Source organism: Oncorhynchus keta, chromosome 19 (assembly GCF_023373465.1).
Source record: "Oncorhynchus keta strain PuntledgeMale-10-30-2019 chromosome 19, Oket_V2, whole genome shotgun sequence".
Classification (NCBI taxonomy): domain Eukaryota; kingdom Metazoa; phylum Chordata; class Actinopteri; order Salmoniformes; family Salmonidae; genus Oncorhynchus; species Oncorhynchus keta.
This window is the reverse complement of record NC_068439.1, coordinates 65,307,910-65,325,981: the sequence shown is the minus strand read 5'-3', so window position 1 is coordinate 65,325,981 and position 18,072 is coordinate 65,307,910. Positions and strand designations below refer to the sequence as shown.

General features: G+C 40.2%; 1 protein-coding gene across 1 annotated transcript in view; it reads right to left on the bottom strand.

Moving 5' to 3' along the window:
• Positions 1–5,678: 5,678 nt before the first annotated feature.
• The window catches only part of LOC118397873 (sodium/potassium-transporting ATPase subunit beta-1-interacting protein 2), a 162,375-nt gene continuing 149,981 nt past the window's right edge, over positions 5,679–18,072 (bottom strand). Inside the window, exons 5-7 of the mRNA XM_052471033.1 lie at positions 17,873–17,933; positions 13,227–13,308; positions 5,679–8,566 (exon numbers count right to left, since the gene is read on the bottom strand). Coding sequence (XP_052326993.1) covers positions 8,557–8,566; positions 13,227–13,308; positions 17,873–17,933 — 153 coding nt within the window. The 3' untranslated portion in view covers positions 5,679–8,556. The remainder of the gene's footprint in view (positions 8,567–13,226; positions 13,309–17,872; positions 17,934–18,072) is intronic.

The following is an 18,072-nucleotide window of genomic DNA, read 5'->3' as shown; positions in this document are numbered from 1 at the left end:
TCATGGGTCTTTTAAACGACCTACACTAGAGTGGAGCGTTTAGCAAAATAGAGGCAAAATTATATATGACAGCATCAGGTTAGCTTCACACCCTCGCATGTGGACTTTTACACTTTTATTTGTATTACCTGGCCTTTATTGTTATTTTATTGTAGCTTATGTACTGTAGCTTAGGCCTATTTGTGATTAGCATGCAACCCCACAGGCCTATTATTTTAGATCGGAGTCTTAGAAAACTTTTAATGGTTATTTCTCAAACGAACATGTTGCTTTTGCTATTTTTGCTATTGTCTACCCTTGAATCTGTCACACCCTGATCTGTTTCACCTGTCTTTGTGCCTGTCTCCACCCCCTCCAGGTGTCGCCCATCTGCCCCATTATCCCCTGTGTATTTATACCTGTGTTCTCTGTTTGTTTGTTGCCAGTTCGTCTTGTCAAGCCTACCAGCGTTTATCCCATACTCCTGTTTTCGCTCTCGTCCCTGTTTTCTAGTTTTGACCATTCTGCCTGTCCTGACCCTGAGAATGCCTGCCATTCTATAGCTTTCAGACTCTGCCCTGGATTACTGACCTCTGCCTGCCCTTGTCCTTTCGTTTTCCTGCCCAATGTTTTTGTAATAAACTTTTGTTACTTCGAACTGTCTGCATCTGGGTCTTATCCTGAGGTCTAATAGAATCTTACACTGAGGATGATGCATTTGGGGCCCAATGCCTCTTAAATGTGGTGAATGTTTGGTGTTTTTCTAATTTTTCATCCTGGGAAAAATCATACCCTTTCCCCGTTTTTGCACTGTAGAACTCTACACATTTTTTCCCATTAGACATGGGAGAAACCGCACGGTTGCATTTACATTGTTCTTTCGGTACTTAACCATGTCTTTGGACTATAAGTACCTTTTGAAATACGTTGTTTTAAAGACTGGTTCCTCTGCACTATGGTTCTAGTACTGTCTGTGAATCCAAATGTCATAAAATACAATCTCGACTTGCCATTATTTTTGCTTCTTCTACTGTCAGGAAATGTGCAATCTAACCCAGGTCATGGCATTTCTACCTCATCTGAATTGAAAAGTCAAAATGGTCTGAAGTTTCTACACATAAATGCTGTGGCTACCCCCGCTGTTTTGAGCCCAACCTGTTTAGCTAAAATAATAATAATAATAAATAAATATATATATATATAATCTGTAGTTTTGCCATGATTGGCTCAATGTTCTGTCACTCATGGGGACACTATGTCACTGCAAAATCTACAGCGAGAGCTAGAAAGGTCCAGCCCCTAGGGTGCTGCCGTAGATTTACATTAGAAGTGCCCATACAAGAAGGCTCAAGGTCATTAGCCACAGATAAAATGACATCAATTCACGTTATATGTACCATAGCTTTGATTGGACTGATGTCAACATCATACTTTCAGAATCTTAGCTAGCAATCTAGACAAGAAGTTATCATCATCATAAATCACGTCTACAATATACTGGCAAATCTGTTTCAAACCTTGTCATATGAAGAGAGATTATAGACAAAACGTATCAGTGCTCATTGGCCATTGGACATTACACAAACATTTGGACATTTCAAATTCAACAATGAGTGGTTTGGAAGGAATCAGTAGCTAACTGCAAGCATTGCAAAGCAATCACTAGCCTGCTATTCGGTAGAGAAAGTGTGGTCCAAGTCTGGGATTAAGTGTATCTTTTCCAAGCTTAAAAGGATAAACATTCATGTGCAACACCATGGGCCAGAAAAGGTTGAATACACTGGCCATGCTGTCAATCCAGCATGACTTCTGCCACCTTCAAAACAACTGTAAACTCAGAACTGTGAAATCTCAGACTTCAGTGAGTTCAAGACAACTAGAAACTGAAAAATATTTGCTTGGACTGAGAAAATATGTCTTGAACAGTCATCCAACTTGGAATTCCAGGTTGGGAATTCGGCCCTCTTTCTAGCGCTCCGACCTGAAGATCACTAACGTCATGATTTGACCTTGTTTTTTTCCCCTAGTTCCCTGTTGTCTTGAAATTACCATAAATCCAGAGAATGCCAGACTTTGATGACAAAGTTTGATGACAACATTTTCCCACAAGAACGATCGCCACACCATCTTCCTGTTCAAGTGAGCACAGCACAACAAAGTGAGTCCCCAAAAAATATATTGTTTGCTTCTGCATAAATGATGTAATATGCCATGGGATATGTATACTGTAGCTAAGAAAATAATACTAAGTGTATGTTGTGTTGTAAGCTGTTAGTAGCACATGTGCCTCACCCTAATATTTTGCTCCCTTTACCCCTCATCACTTAGCCTACTGTTCTGACTTGGTGGTGCACATTTAGCCTATAGCCTGTTTTAGAGAAATGTCATCATCGAACATTGTAAGAGCTTTAATTGTCTGCTTATAAGGTTCTGACTTGGTGTACAGGGAGAATACAGTAAGAACGGCCCATTTTCTGAATTCTGTCCCTGTACAGTTCAAAAATCCTGAAAAAATAGTTGTATTGACTACGTCCATCTTTGCTCACTCATTGTCTTAATCGAAATTATGGATTGCCTCTCATCCACTCATCGTTCGCTGTACATAATCTATCGGTAAATAGCCCACCCATTTTTACCTACCTCATCCCCATACTGTTTTTATTTATTTTATTTTCTGCTCTTTTGCACACCAATATCTCTACCTGTACATGACCATCTGATCATTTATCACTCCAGTGTTAATCTGCAAAATTGTAATTATTCGCCTACCTCCTCATGCCTTTTGCACACAATGTATATGTACTCTCCTGTTTTTCTACTGTATTATTGACTTGTTAATTGTTTACTCTGTGTTGTCTGTTCACACTGCTATGCTTTATCTTGGCCAGGTCGCAGTTGCAAATGAGAACTTGTTCTCAACTAGCCTACCTGGTTAAATAAAGTTGAAATAAAAATAAAAATAATAAAATATCAGCTATGTTTTTAAAAAAGGCAGTAAATGAGGCTGAATGAACTGTCTCGCTGCCAGACAAGGATCAGCTGATAGCCAGGTGTGGCTGTGGTAAGAATTCAGTACAGGGTACAGAAATGAAAGCTCTGCTGTTGGGACAACATTATGTAGGCCCTAGCAGTTTGTTGTCACCATTTGTCAGGAGTGAGTTTGCCCTATCAAGATTTACATGCTAAAATTACTGTATAAATGAAAGTAGTCTTCTTCTGAAACTTGATTTTGTGAATATTTGGATAAAAACCGCAGAGCCAGACACGAGTTTGGTGGTGTTGCTATATACATAAAAGTTATCTGCGACCATTCAGACTTCTGTTACTAAGCCTGAGCAATTTGAATATCTGTCTTTGAATATAAATCTCTGCGCATCCTTGAATCTGGTTTCCTGTTTTATATACCCCAGTCTGCTATTGCTGGCTCTCTGGATTGTATTTTTTATTATTATCACGTCAAACCTGAATTTGTGCTTATGGTTGATCTGAACATAGACTTGTTGACATCCAACTCTGAACAACTCAAGAATATCTGTAACTCCTAAAATCTTACTCAGATTGTCAACAGTATAACAAGGAAATCCTCTTTGATTGATCTTATTTTAACACTCCTTATCGTTTTAATGCTTCTGGTGTTTTTTCATCAAGTGATCACTGTGCCTGTATAAAGGATGGTAAAATTCAACATGAAAAGAAACTGGAAGCACTTTGATATTCATGGATTTTTACATTATGTTTGTAACAGCCTGGAATAGAATTGAATTCATTCCTGATGTTGAATTAGCCTTTTCTTACTTCCACAAAGCATTCCAGGATGTAAGCAACAAGCATGTCTCTTTCAACCAATACAGAATTAAGGGCAGCGACAACCCTTGGTTCTCAGATAAACTAGCTGAAATCATAAGGAAACGGAATGCTATGTGGGCTAAAACAAGAAGGTCTGCTTTGGCTGATGATTGGATGGCTTTTTAACACCTTTGGAATCAGGGTGTGGCTATGACCTAAAAGCTGAAGGCAGACCACTACTGTACCTCAAATCTACTGCTGACCATCTGAATAATTCTTCCAAATTTTGGCAAGTAGTGAAAGGTTTAGAGTGCAAAGAAAGATGCACAGCTTCCTAAACAACTGCTGGTAGACCCACAGGTGGTAACTGAGAAAAAATCATTCAGAATAGAGGTTATCAGCATTTTCTTGAAGCAGGTGGATTAGTTGATAGGGTTAAAGGTCAACATGAGGCCCCTGTGAAATTACCTGATCTCCCCATCCACTCCTTCTCCAGGTTCTCCTTCTCAGTCTCAGAGTTGTGTAGAGCCCTGAAAGCAATTGATGTACAACAACAAAAAATCCCCTGGCCCTGATGATCTTAACCCCCACATATTACAATTAGCTGCAGACATCATTGCTCCCCCTTCAACATAGATTTTTAACCTCACCCTAAAATGTAATGAAATCACTCTTTTGAAAGGAGGTGATCCCACTATACTGAATAACTATCGGCCCATATCAAAATGGTCTGTTTTGGCAAAATGATTACAGTCCCTAGTCAATAAGCAGTTTAAGGCCTACCTCCAGGAAAACAATATTTTGAGTGGTATACAATCAGGTTTCAGGTCAAGCCACAACACTATTGCAGCAACATTGAACGTTTTTTATGATCTAGATCAACAACATTGGGAGATATTGAGACAGCATATGTACATTTTTACGAGGATGACACTGTTCTCCATTCAAGTGGCTGCAGTTTGACTTTGGCTTTTGAAAATGCTCAAACAGCTTTTAACATCATTCAACAGAATCTGTACGATTTGAAGCTTGTTCGAATTCCTCTAAAACCAAATACATTGTATTTTCCAACACTAAACACTCTGAAAACCATGTCATTACTAGCTTGGAAGGAAGTTCTATAGTTTGGGTGGATGAGAAGCTGAACTTCACTAATCATGTTGAAAACCTGGTAAAGAAGATCATGTTGAAATAAGGCTTGTTTTTTTTGGAGGCCAGAAAAGAGACAGACAGGAATGCACACCGTACCGTCTTAGACTACAGTGATGTAATTTATATGCAGACCTCAAGCACTACCCTGAAGGCACTTGATTCCGTGTATCATGCAGCTCTTTGGTTTATTACCAACCAAACACGTCTGAAGCACCACTGTGATCTCTATAGTGCTATTGGCTGGTCTTCGTTGACTCTACATAGGCTTAAACATTGGTGATATACTATGACCATTTCGGTCATAGTATACTGTTCTTCTTTGATAAGTTCAGAAAATAAATACCAGCTACAGTCTCACTCCTACATACTTTTGCTTTTAACGTTAAAAAATATATATATATCTATGACGCTTGTATGTTTCTGCAATTGAAATGTGTGTCTACAACAAAACTTTTTTTTTATGGTGTGTCTATGTCTGTAAGTTGTTACAGTATGTCTGATATTTGTTTCAAACATTGTTCCCCATGCTGCTTGCTGTCTTGGTTGGATGACCAGGTGAGGCTGGCAACAGTTTGCCTCACATACCGTAGGAAATTGTAATGAATGATACCTTCAGGTGGTAAAGGCTGTTGCTAGGCATAGCTAACTATTATTGTATCAATACATATTGCTGTTCAGATGAGAGACTAGAAAGTGTGATGTCAGTGATTACATCAGACGTTGCAGGAAGTGAGTCCTCAGAAAACAAATGAGAAAAAGGATTGGCCTTTTCCACAGTTTGATTTTATTATATTTACAGTCATTTTGAAAAGTAACATAAATAGAAAATTGCTAAATCTATTGAGAAGTAGAAGTCAGCGCTGAACCCAAACAAAACAACCAATGGAGTATTCAGGAATGTACTACAATGAGCAATTGAGTACCTGCAACAGTATTATACACAGCTCCCTTTGAATGTATAGGAACTTATAATACTGTAATGCCATATACAATCAAATTATTTTATTTTTAATTCAGATCTTACATAACATATTGTCAAAAACTTTATCTGGGTTGAAAATGTTATGCTATATTTACAACGTTGAATCCTCTCTGTGAATGAAGGGGTCATGTAAGATTGCAGCAGTAAATGATGTTGGTCTTCAACATTTCAGACGGGGTTATCTGGCACAGGGTGACAGTAACCGGTGTATATCTATTATCCCCCAGAGGATGCTGGTGGGAGGAGCTATAGGACAGCAGGCTCATTGTAATGGATGGAATGGAATTAATGGAACTGATGATTTCGATATGTGTGATGTGTTTGATACCATTCCATTTATTCCATTCCAGCAACTACAATGAGCCCGTCCTCATATGGTTCCTCCCACCAGCCTCCTTTGCCAGCCACTCACACTGATAAAACACAACTGACTCTTCAACAGGTGTAATCTTGGATTTACTATGCAAGGAAGCATACTAGCGATCATATATCTTTTACACAGTTGAATACCAATATACTGTCCCAGACACAAATGTTATAAAGAGGATAATGCTTAGGAATCAGAGTGCGCTCAGGGCTTTGTCAGATTGCAAATTTGTAAATTAAGAGAGGTACGCTCTTGGAGCGTTCAGAGCGCACACTGGACGCTCTGGCCGATGAGTCGGTTTGATCCGAGTGTTCTGACCTCAGAACGTCAGTCAATCACCCAAGCGAACTAGACTAATGTTGGCTAGCTTGCTAGCTACTTCCAGACAAATAAGATAACACCTCACTCTGACAATTTTACTCCCCCTAGTAGAGCTGGTTATGCTGTTTTCATGTTATATAGAGCGTTGGCGACTGTAACTGTGTTGCTGGCAACAGTTTAATTACGCTTTTTTTGTTGCCAAAGTTCACTGATACGGGACATATTCAACTGGTGCTTAGTGTTCGTAAAGTCATCAGTTTTTCTGCGCTCTGCCATTCTCAACGAGAGTGCTCTGAACGAATTTACGGAACGCACCCTTTATGTCTTCAGATGTTCTACGTGCTGTTACCATGGTGATGTTTAAACACGATCAGTAAGTGTATAGAAATGTTGCAAGGAAAACTTGCCTGAGTTTAGAAGAAAGAGCATTTTATGCATCTCGAGGTTCCATTTGAATATTCTAGATCTTGGAAGGCCTGTTAGTGTTACATTAATTTACAAAAGAGCCAACAGATTCACACCACTGAAATAGAAAACATAGAGAGGTCCTATGATATGGAGTTCTGGTCTACAAAGCTGAAGGATTTTAGCGGGGAGATATACAAAAAAATGCTCACAGGGCTACCATTCAGTAGAAGAGTTACAGTATGACGATGCTATGACGATGATGACAGAACTGAGGCGGTCCTGATTGGTTCGGGGTTCCCGCGCTGTCCAATAGACAAAAGCACAACGTTTCAGCCACAGCACAAACTCTACCACACATCTCCTTCTAGTCCTCACACCAGACTATCAGCAAGATATTGTTCCCAAGGTTTCCCTTGACACTTTGTACAGTTAGGAGTAAAAGAAAGGCCCACTTATACACAACATAATAACTTATTAGTGAACTATAAAAGAGTAAACACTGTCACACATGTTAAAAAAATGCCTAGAATTGAAAGAAGTTACATTTAGTTTTCTCTTTATCATTAGACTCAAGACTCCACTGTCTTAGAAAAGCACAAAATTCACATAACCTTACAGCGCAAAGACAGCTGCAGAAAGGCCAACTGTTACCTCTACCTAGTCTGGGATAATGTCCAGTGCTTTCGGAGATTAAATATTCAACAGATGTTGACACCTCATGCAAACAAATATGGTGTGATCCCCGAAGTAACTTTTGAACTTATGTCCCCGAGACTAGCTCCAAAAATATGTATCTCTAGATAGCATCCAATATAGGGTCTAACTCAACTTTAACAATTGTTCTTGGCACTTTCAAGACAAATACATCCATCATAAGAAAAAGCAACTGGTTGCTTTTTCCATTTCAAAGTTTTGTCCCATGCAATTGCCCAACTCAAGATGGAATTCCAACAGCCAAAGTGTATTGTAAACACATCATGGTTCACATGTACATTTATTTCTAATCAACTCTTTAGAATGGGCAATAGGACTACTTCTGATGACTAAAACCATATCGATCAGTTATTGAACATTGTTTAAGTGAAGTGTATTTCTAATCAAGTTAATCAGAACACATTGAAACTCTGCGACATCACTTAACTAGTGCTCTCAGAACTTGGCATTCCCTTTGTCCGGAATCTTGATCCATTTGAACACTGTCCAGAGGAATCAAAGCAATTTTTCCCCTTAATATTTCAGTCATTCAGCTGTCAGAAAGAGAGCAAGAACCAGTATGGAGGAGAGATATGCATCCTGTAAGGTCAACACAGCCATAGGAGGGTGTTCTTGCCCCTGCCTGGCCCCTCGTCCAGTCCAAGACTGTGACTCCACTGAGCAGAGGCTGAGCAGAGAGACAAAGGAAATCCAGTGTTTTTATGAGTCTTTGAGGTTAAAGTGTAGAGTCTCACTTCCTCCACACAGTTTGTAAGACACTGTATTATTTTAAGACATTTACGAAATGAAACAAAAAGTTAAAACGGTAGCTCTCTATTTGATTGGTACATCAGGCAGTTGTCCTTTGTTACTTTGCCCTGGAAGAGAAAGAGGAAAAGGAATTAGTGTCAATAAAGCACAATACCACAGATATATTCAAATATAAGTTAATATTGTATGCTCATGCTAAAACAAACTCGGCATGAAAACAAAGCGAGAATGATTGCACCTGCCACTATTCTCCAAAGATCTTGGTAATTCCCAGTTGTCACATCCAATAAGAACTATTGTTAATGGGTATCAGCTGTGAAGACTGATTGGCTATTGAAGATGGTGTGTAGCACCTCTACCACACCATTGTCTTGGTGTCCATGATTAATAATCTCTATTGTCTTCCCTACTGGGTGCCATAAAACCACAGAATGGCTCTTAATGGCATTTTTGTTTGTTTCAGTCTCCTGTGTTACAAATATCAAGTCCCTTAAATCCATCATTTGCCATATGTGTTATATGCTGACCTACTGAAAGTATTACGCTTTCCCCCGAGCAATGCAGGAAATTATTCTTGTGTAATTATAGGTATTGTATAATGTGATGACAGCAAGGTGATATGCCCTGGAATTAGACAACTATATGCCCGACTATTATTGAGTTGGATAGGCAGATTTTTACATGACACAATTGAGAAGTTATGTTGGCAAACTACTGAGATGTAAATAACCTTGAGTACAATTCTAAACGCATCACCGGGGGCAAACTACCTGCCCTCCAGGACACCTACACCACCCGATGTTACAGGAAGGCCATAAAGATCATCAAGGACATCAACCACCCGAACCACTGCCTGTTCACCCCGCTATCATCCAGAAGGCGAGGTCAGTACAGGTGCATCAAAGCTGGGACCGAGACACTGAAAAACAGCTTCTATCTCAAGGCCATCAGACTGTTAAACAGCCACCACTAACATTGAGTGGCTGCTGCCAACACACTGTCATTGACACTGACCCAACTCCAGCCACTTTAATAATGGGAATTGATGGGAAATCATGTAAATATATCCCTAGTCACTTTAAACAATGCTACCTTATATAATGTTACTTACCCTACATTATTCATCTCATATGCATATGTATATACTGTACTCTACATCATCGACTGCATCCTTATGTAATACATGTATCACTAGCCACTTTAACTATGCCACTTTGTTTACTTTGTCTACATACTCATCTCATATGTATATACTGTACTCGATACCATCTACTGTATGCTGCTCTGTACCATCACTCATTCATATATCCTTATGTACATATTCCTTATCCACTTACACTGTGTATAAGACAGTAGTTTTGGAATTGTTAGTTAGATTACTTGTTGGTTATCACTGCATTGTCGGAACTAGAAGCACAAGCATTTCGCTACACTCGCATTAATATCTGCTAACCATGTGTATGTGACAAATAACATTTGATTTGATTTGATTTAAACCCTACTCCCTTAAATGACAGAGGACTCCCACCTGAACTCAGCTGACCTCAGCTAATAACAGACGGTACAATACTGATCTCACAATGGACCAGATACAACCCATCCTATTCCATTCACATTAGACACAATGGGAAATGTCCACACACCCCTATGTGCACTTCATTGTCCCCTCCCTGTTGTTTTTCCATACATTGCTGAGAGTGACAGACAGTAGGTTAAGATTTAGGAAACACACTTCACTGTAGTCACCCTGAATATCCTAATACAGGCATTAGGCTGGGCAAGCGGCTGTTACCCCCCCCTCTCCCCAACAGCAGACATGTCAGCACCCTGCTCCAAATCCTGGCATGACTTCACAGAGTTTGTCCCCCCTCCTAGTGTTAGAGTCACAGGGTTAGCTGGGCCAGTCAGCTGACGCCTGTGCTCCACAGAGAGAGAGACAGACAGGTAGGCAGGCAGGCAAGGAAGGCAGGCAGGCAGGCAGGCAGGCAGGCAGGCAGGCAGGCAGGCAAGGCAGACAGGCAGGCAGGCAGGCAGGCAGGCAAGGCAGGCAGGCAGGCAGGCAGGCAGGCAGGCAGGCAGGCAAGGCAGGCAGGCAGGCAGGCAGGCAGGCAGGCAGGCAGGCAGGCAGGCAGGCAGGCAGGCAGGCAGGCAGGCAGGCAGGCAGGCAGGCAGGCAGGCAGGCAGGCAGGCAAGGCAGGCAGGCAAGGCAGGCAGGCAAGGCAGGCAGGCAGGCAAGGCAGGCAGGCAAGGCAGGCAGGCAAGGCAGGCAGGCAGGCAGGCAGGCAGGCAGGCAGGCAGGCAGGCAGGCAGGCAGGCAGGCAGGGGATTCCCAGGCTGTTCTGTTCCTGCCACGGTGGGCCTCATCTGGCACACCAGGCCATGAGCACAGCTTGGACCCCTGCCATGCATTTCCAAAACAATCACCTCGTGTGACCGCCATGTGATAAAAGGGTGACATTTAAAGAAACAGTAGTTCCCCTATGAGCAGCTGATGCTACATTGTATAGCTGGTGGATGTTTTATCCTGTCAGATATTAGTAGTGTAATACCTTTATATCTAACCAGTGCAGTAATAGTTTGTTGCATTATGAACAGCATCATCCTCACTTTGATCACTGTCATTGTGAAAATTATATTTCTTCCCACTGTGCATCTACAGTTCAACATACCTATGAGATTAGCGTTTGAGGATAACTCTTTATACAGTAGGAGTGGATTACTGTCTATTCCCAGTGTATGATATGTTGACTGGCCTGCACTGTACACAGGATTATAAAATAATATCTCTGATCCATTCAGTGTCAACGAGGGAAATCCTTTCAAGTTTGAACATCTCTTCCTGTGTTCTCCTCATTTCGTCTCAAGCAAATCCTAACCGTTCAGGAGTCCAGATTAGAGGTTGACCGATTAATCGGAATGGCCGATTAATTAGGGCCGATTTCAAGTTTTCATAACAATCGGAAATCAGTATTTTTGGGCGCCGATTTCCGATTATTTTTTATTTTTTTAAATATATTTTTTAATACCTTTTATTTAACTAGGCAAGTCAGTTAAGAACACATTCTTATTTTCAATGACTGCCTAGGAACTGTGGGTTAACTGCCTTGTTCAGGGGCAGAACGACAGATTATTACCATGTCAGCTCAGGGGTTCCAATCTTGTAATCGCACAGTTAACTAGTCCAACACTCGAACCATTGCACTCCATGAGTAGCCTGCCTGTTACGCGAATGCAATAGAAGCTAAGGTACATTGCTGGCATTAAACTTATCTTATAAAAAACAATCAATCATAATCACTAGTTATAACTACTAATCCAGTTTAGCAGGCAATATTAACCAGGTGAAATTGTTATTTCTCTTGCATTCATTGCACGCAGAGTCAGGGTATATGCAACAGTTTGGGCTGCCTTGCTCATTGTGAACTAATTTGCCAGAATTTAACGTAAGTATGACATACATTGAAGGTTGTGCAATGTAACAAGAATATTTAGATTTAGGGATGCTACCCGTTAGATAAAATACCGAACGGTTCCGTATTTCACTGAAATAATAAACGTTTTGTTTTAGAAATGATAGTTTCTGGATTCGATCATATTAATGACCAAAGGCTCGTATTTCTGTGTGTTATTATGTTATAATTAAGTCTGATTTGATAGAGCAGTTTGACTGAGCAGCAGCAGGCCCGTAATCATTAATTCAAACAGCACTTTCGTGCGTTTTGCCAGCATCTCTTCGCAAGCACAGCGCTGTTTATGACTTCAAGCCTATCAGCCTAATGGCTGGTGTAACCAATGTGAAATGGCTAGCTAGTTAGCTGGGTGTGTGCTAATACTGTTTCCAACGTCACTCGCTTTTAGATTTGGAGTAGTTATTCCCCTTGCCCTGCTTTTGTGGAGCGATGGGTAACGATGCTTCGAGTGTGGCTGTTGTTGATGTGTTCCTGGTTCGAGCCCAGGTAGGGGCGAGGAGGGGGACGGAAGCTATACTGTTACACTGGCAATACTATAGTGCCTATAAGAACATCCAATAGTCAAAAGTATATGAAATATAAATGGTATAGAGAGAAATAGTCCTATAAATACTACATTAACTACAACCTAAAACCTCTTACCTTGGAATATTGAAGTCTCATGTTAAAAGGAACCACCAACTTTCATATGTTCTCATGTTCTGAGCAAGGAACTTAAACGTTAGCTTTTTTACATGGCACATATTTTACATGGCACATATTACTTTCTTCTCCAACACTTTGTTTTTGCATTATTTAAACCAAATTGAACATGTTTCATTATTTATTTGAGGCTAAATTGATTTTATTGATGTTTTATATTAAGTTAAAATAAGTGTTCATTCACTATTGTTGTAATTGTCATTATTACAAATAAAAAAAATATATAAAAAAATTGGCCGATTAATTGGTATCGGCCTTTTTAGTCCTCCAATAATCGGTATCGGTATCGGCGCTGAAAAAAAAAAAATCATAATCGGTCGACCTCTAGTCCAGATACAAACATTCCCTGCCTCATTGTTGACCCAAGCTATTTCTTTATCTGTATTGACACTAGCATTATTTATAGATGAGACTTCTCTCTGCCTTACATTATAATGTCCTCACATAGGCTAGTCCTATTCGTCCAATTTATAGACTCAAGTGTGAAAACATAGTGAACTTGGCACCAAGACAAGACAAGTCTTGGTGCCAGGAGAAAACATTTCAGAAGTACTGTAATAGCAGGTGTGAAGAGATGTAGCTACATTGCACTTACATATACATGGGTTGTAGTTGCAAATGGGATGTCTTCTGAGGCCCTTGATAACCGTAGGAGTCGAACCCTCCTATAAAATCAACTGGAGACAAAGAAAAAGAGGATATCTGGTTACTGTGAGATCAAACAAAGGCTTGTGTGTGTGTGTGTATGTGCTTCTGTATGTGTGTGCTTCTCTCTCTCTGTGTGTGTGTGTGTGTGTGTGTGTGTGTGTGTGTGTGTGTGTGTGTGTGTGTGTGTGTGTGTGTGTGTGTGTGTGTGTGTGTGTGTGTGTGTGTGTGTGTGTGTGTGTGTGTGTGTGTGTGCTTCTGTGTCTCTAAATAAGCGTGTGCCTGCTTGTGTCTGTGATAATCCCAGGCAGTAGATAATCAGTGTCTGGACCATCTAAAGGCTGGGTATTGGTGATATCCGCAGTGGAGTCATGCTGCAGATCACACAGAATACAAACTGGACAGGATTAGGGCCCAGCCCTCCACAGAGGCCTGCCAGCAGTTTCAAGCCCCAGCAGATCTGGGTATCTGGGCCTAACACAAAAAGACGGAGGTACTAAAGCCTCTGATAAGATCCAATGTCTTAATGCATCCGAGTCTGTCTCTAAGACAAACGAAACACTGAGATAAGACTGATTAGCTGATGAGTGCCCCCTTCCTTCCCTACTGCCTTGAATGGGAGGTGATGGAAGGTTTGGCATTATCATCATTATAATGGTACATTTAGGGAATGTTCACCAAAAGCTCTAAATCCTTGTTGGCCCTCATTATAGGCATTAACCTGTGTACTCTGATCAGGCTTATCAGAGGACCTGCAGCGATAAGACAGAAAGTGTACAATTTAAGATCTGGAGAATGGCCACATCTCAATCAGGCAGTTTCAACAAAATGCTAACTCGAAAGCTTGGGACTATAAGGTTCTATCTGCATTTTTATCAAAATGTTCTTATTGACAAACCATTGTTCTGTTCAATTTTCTCTAGGTATATAGTATTCTAAATACCCCAATTCATGTTATTAAGTTCAAAAGAGTACAAGATAAAAAATTGCTGAGATCATTCAAACCAATAATGGTTCGGAACTTTAAAGCCAATTATCTCAGAATAGTCTTTTTGCAGATACAACCTTATAGACCCAAGCTATTGTACTGTATGAAGGATACAATAAAGGTCAAGGTTCGCATCACAAGGTTGTTTATTTAGTTTCAGTAAATGTAGCTTCAGCACCTAAGTGTATATGTTCAGTATTGTTCTGCAGAGTAAATGCTAATATTTTGCCCACAAGCAAACCATTATGTGTTTTTATAAAAAAGCTATTTTCATATTTTCCTTTTGGTGGAGGGAATAATGTTTGTGTATAATGCCCTAATGGTTAAATGCCTGCCGGCTACTTATGTTTACCATGCCAACATGAAAAAATAAGCTCTTGGTGACTTGGTGACGTAACACACATAATGATTGTGCTGTATTAAGTAGGCCTTATAAGATATAGGGGACGGTTTGATGGCAGTAGTGTTTAGAATAGCAGTCAGCACGACTTGGTCTATGTCTCCAAATTGTTTTGTCTTAAGCCGTCACAACAAGTTGGTATGACAAAGCAGTGGCAAATGAAATGCCGCCAAGGGCCAATCAACATGAGGTTCCACCTTACTGGTACACTGACCCTGATTGCAAATCCAACAGAGGAAGCTGTATTCTCGTTTACTTGTTATAAATGCAAAAAAAGTACTTGTAGCACCTTTATTCCCTCCCTCTTCTTCATTCTCTCTCTCCTCTTCTCTTGGAGACTAAATCATTTTAAATACTGTCCTTTCTTTTAAATGGACCCTGGGATATTACCCTTGATAGTAAGTGTAATTACGGAGTGAGCGTGTTGATTGGTTTTAGCTGTTCATTACCTTCTCTGAGGTGCTTCATGTACTATATTAATTGGAGCTGTAATAGCCAATACAGCTCCCAGATCAGTGTTTCCTCATGTCCCAGGGATCAAACCATCAATACCATTCTCATTCACTGGAGGATATGAACACTGTTGGATAATATTATTCCTTTGTGTTGGGCAAATTAAACAGTGTCTCTCGGCAATCATTTCATGCAGGACATCAAACCTCCTCTGTCACGTTGCAAATATAGTATTATCCTTCATGGGCTTTTTCCAGGTACTTTAAATTTCAACTCTGGAATACATCAAATACATCCACGAGATTGTCAAGTGCAAATTACAATTAAAGCTTCATTTTCCCTGAAGGGCACATTTCTAACAGCCATTATTGAGTGGCAAATAGAACCTGCTCTTAATTTGGACCCAGATGACTTTTATCATAACAATGCCTGAGGGAATCCTTTACTTATTCAAGATGTGCTCTTTAATATTTCAAATTGAGGTACTCCCCATTTTTTGTCAGGGAAGGATACATTTGGGCTCTAAAGACGGGAAAGCTATGTCTGGAGATGTTCTTTTAGAGAGAGAGCGCTGTGGTCTGATAGGCAATCTCAGGTAGCTGAGAGACTCACATTCGGCTGTGGTCATGGTTCAGCACTCTTGCCTGCCTTTTGGCTGTCTCACAGGGGCTCCAGCACAGCCAGGAGAAGCGCTGCATTTTTTACACTCAGATTCCCATGCTAAATGTAGAGGAAATAGTCTACTAAGTGCTGCATCCCTTATTTCACAAAAAAAATTATAGCCTGAGGGAGCAACCTCACTGCACACCCTATGAATCTCTCAGTGATGTCTCTCATAATAGCTCCCATATAAAATGTACTGTCTGTACATTGAAGCTGTATTAGGAAACATTACCATGTTATCAGACGCAAAGCCTTCTTCAATTATATTAAAATCTTGCCATAGGAAGAATCTGCATTGTTGACAAGTAATGGGCGTACTGTAACGTTCGTCGTTGGGAGAAAGAGAGGAGGACCAAGGTGCAGCTTGGTAAGTATTCATTATGCCTTTTAATGAAAATGAATACTCGAACAAAACAACAAAAACGATAAATGAGAATGACACGAAACAGTCCTGTCTGGTGACATACACAAAGACAGAACACAATCACCCACGAAACACAATAGAAAACAGGCTACCTAAATATGGTTCTCAATCAGGGACAACAATTGACAGATGCCTCTGATTGAGAACCATACCAGGCCAAACACAGAAATAGCAAATCATAGAAAAACGAACATAGACAACCCACCCAACTCACGCCCTGACCATACTAAAACAAAGACATAACAAAAGAACTAAGGTTAGAACGTGACACATACAATGTTCTGTTGTGACCACACTAACCAGTAGTCAGGTATAATTTCAGTGCATTTGGATAAGTCTTTTCAACCTACCAACCACCAACAGTATTGTGCTGGGACCTAGGGGAGGTGAGCACTCTTAATAAAGGCTTGCTGTACCAACCATACAGTGAATTTTAATAACTATAATTATAAAAATTGAATTAATGCAGTGAAAAAAAATCCCAAATGACAGAGAAGGCATGTAGAGTCGCCTCATGTGACCTCCTCCCTCTCTATACTTTTCTCTCTATCCCCTCTCGTTCCTGCTTTCTCTTTATGTCTGTTGCTTGGTGATGAATGTTGCAAATGGAGAGAATGCAAGAGAGATCGCTAGAAGAAAAATGGTATTGATCTAGTATGCCGGAGTACTTGGCAAATGCATTCTTTCCAACACATAGTTTACAAAGCAAGACCGGTAACAAGGAGAAGTCGCACATGTATTACAGCAATCAATATCAATTATAAATGACAATCACACAAAAACTAATTCCTGTCCTAATATAACTTTTCTAAAAAATGAGGCAGCGGCCAAAGAGAATAATTCATGCATTTTGGAACAAGGCAACTTGACTGGGTATGTGCTGCAATGTTTTCTGAATTTAACAAATGGGGACATTTCCCACACTTTCCTTTAAGGCTGGGATCCACAAGCGGCTGGGCCTGGGATCAATAAAATAAATTGTTTAAATCCAGCAACATCTAAATCCAAATGTTTGCTGGAGCATTAAACTTGGCTAAATTTAAAGATCCGACCAGATGAGGAATGTACATGCCAATGCTCAGTTATTCGAGTAAATAAAGTACTCTGTAAACACAGGAATACAGAAATGTCAACCTTGAGCCAGACATACTGTATCTATACTCTTATTCAAAAGGGTTCTTCAGCTGTCCCCATAGGAGAATCCATTTGTGTTCCATGTAGAACCATTTTTGGTTCCAGGTAGAACCCTTTTGGGTCATTGTAGAATCCTCTGTGGAAAGGGTGCTACATGGAACCCAAAAGGGTTCTACCTGATACCAAAAAAGGTTCTTCAAAGGTTTCTCCTATGGGGACAGCCAATGAACCCTTTTAGGTTCTAGATAGCACCTTTTTTTTCTAAGAGTGTAGCTGGATATAAACACTTTAGTTATTATATCATGGAGCGAGTCCAGGAAGATGGCTCATTACTGTTATGTGATTGGTCAGGTAACGCTTATGAATAAAATATGTGTGTTTCACTAAGGCACATGAGGTGAGATGGCCCTTTTAAAATTGGCTGAGTCATCATTATAACAAGCAAAGGGAAATGACTCACCATAAAAAGTGTGACTGTAGGAATCAGCCATATTTCTCATAGATCTACCATAGTAATTGAAAGGCAATACTCACAGCTGTCTTCCTCTTCCGAGATTAGCTTCACCACATAACAGGCATAGATGAACCCAACAAGCTGAAAAAGAGAAATGGGGAAAGGTAATCAAATACATTTTCTGGAGAGTGGTGACATTTTACAGTGAGAAGGGGACCAATTAGAATAGCACAATCAGTGAAGGAAACATAGATGTTTGTGTCCATGCCCTCAAGAGATG